This window comes from Cyprinodon variegatus, unplaced genomic scaffold (genome assembly GCF_000732505.1).
Source record: "Cyprinodon variegatus isolate N-32 unplaced genomic scaffold, C_variegatus-1.0 Scaffold6053, whole genome shotgun sequence".
Classification (NCBI taxonomy): Eukaryota; Metazoa; Chordata; class Actinopteri; order Cyprinodontiformes; family Cyprinodontidae; genus Cyprinodon; species Cyprinodon variegatus.
This window is the reverse complement of record NW_015156506.1, coordinates 1-1,536: the sequence shown is the minus strand read 5'-3', so window position 1 is coordinate 1,536 and position 1,536 is coordinate 1. Positions and strand designations below refer to the sequence as shown.

General features: G+C 47.0%; 1 protein-coding gene across 1 annotated transcript; it reads left to right on the top strand.

Annotated features, from left to right (window-relative positions):
* Positions 1-240: 240 nt before the first annotated feature.
* LOC107081524 (solute carrier family 25 member 36-A-like) lies at positions 241-1,530 on the top strand. The gene is made up of 2 exons (XM_015369689.1): positions 241-536; positions 612-1,530. The coding sequence occupies exons 1-2, from the start codon at positions 266-268 to the stop codon at positions 803-805; spliced, it is 465 nt and encodes a 154-aa protein (XP_015225175.1). The 5' UTR covers positions 241-265; the 3' UTR covers positions 806-1,530.
* The last annotated feature ends 6 nt before the right edge of the window (positions 1,531-1,536 follow it).

Sequence of the window (1,536 nt, the reverse complement as noted above, 5' to 3'; positions counted from 1 at the left end):
CAGTTTGAGTGATCTGTTTCCAATAAAATTTTATTTTTTGTGTAAACAAAATGACAAATAAAATCTGTCTAAAGTCTAAAAGTTTGGCTTCATGTCAGGAGGAAACGACTCCTGCGGCTCATCTTCTCCATGTCGACTCCTACCGGTTTTTCACTCGTCTCCGTTTATGCCGATCTGAACCCTCTGGGTGTTTCTTCCTCGTCTCGCTGCCTCTGATCCTCCCGTTTGTGTTTTTTCCGTTTTCAGGAACCGAGGGGAGCGAAGGATGAGCGCGTTGGATTGCGTCCGTCGTGTTTATAAAGCGGACGGCCTGCGGGGCTTCTACAGGGGAATGTCTGCGTCCTACGCCGGCATCTCAGAGACTGTGATCCACTTTGTTATCTATGAAAACATTAAGCGGCGCCTCCTGGTGGCCAAAACGCCACAGAACATGGAGGAGGAAGAGGACGCATCAAAAGACGCTTGGGACTTTTTCGGGATGATGCTCGCCGCCGCCACTTCTAAGACTTGTGCCACATCTATTGCTTATCCTCATGGTGAGAGTCAGAGATGTTTTGGCCACTTGAATAAACGCCAAAGGTTGTTTTTAACCTTGCATTTTCTATTTGCAGAGGTAATTCGCACCAGGCTACGAGAGGAGGGCACCAAGTATTGCTCCTTTTTCCAGACTCTAACCACAGTTCCCAGAGAGGAGGGCTACCGGGCCCTGTACCGCGGCCTCACCACCCACCTGGTACGCCAGATCCCCAACACCGCCATCATGATGTGCACCTATGAGCTGGTGGTCTACCTCCTGAACGGTTAAAAGCCTACCGCCGATCAGAGGAGAGAAGAACACGGGATTACCCGCACACCAGTTAGCACCGCTAACAATCCGCTGGATGGGAATGGGAAGAGACGGCGCCTCAGGCTCATTAGCAAGGCCAAAGGAATCGGCAGGAGGAAGCTCCTCTTCATCATGGATCAGTTTGCATTTCTGTTCTGCCCTTTTTTTTTTTCTCTGCTAATTCAGTTTAGAGTTCAGGAGGAAGAATCGGGTTTACGTACGAGTCGTTGGGATCTCCTGTAAAGGCGTCCTAACGAGTCTTTTATCGCGTTAGCGTATCCTAACACTGAAACCATGGAAAAAACCTTTGTTTTTACTACAGTTACTCATCAGCATTCAGGATTATTTTTAAATAAAAACCACATGTGGCACAGTTATTGGTAATGATTTACGCAAACCCCCCAACAAAAAAAATAAAAATAAAAATCTCGGATCCTATGGAGGCGAAACAAGCTCACGACATCATAGATCCTCTTTCATGCTTTTACAAAATTCCTCTTTTATTTCATACCGAACTGAAATGACTGTTTTAGGGTATGGAGTGAGTTTTGTCCCATTATTGTTTTTCTGTGGGGGGGGTAGCCTCGTAAGACCATCCTGATCAAGGTTTCACTCGCAGATCAGTCTGGAGACTCTCCGTTAAAGAAAATTTGGAGCCGTTCACCAAACGAACGTCCAATCAGCGTTGGCTTTGAGGCGGGTTGAGGTGT

Coding starts and splice junctions, on each gene's coding strand:
- LOC107081524 (XM_015369689.1), top strand. CDS start 266: ATGAGCGCGTTGGATTGCGTCCGTCGTGTTTATAAAGCGGACGGCCTG. Junction 537..611: donor ATCTATTGCTTATCCTCATG/GTGAGAGTCAGA, acceptor TTCTATTTGCAG/AGGTAATTCGCACCAGGCTA.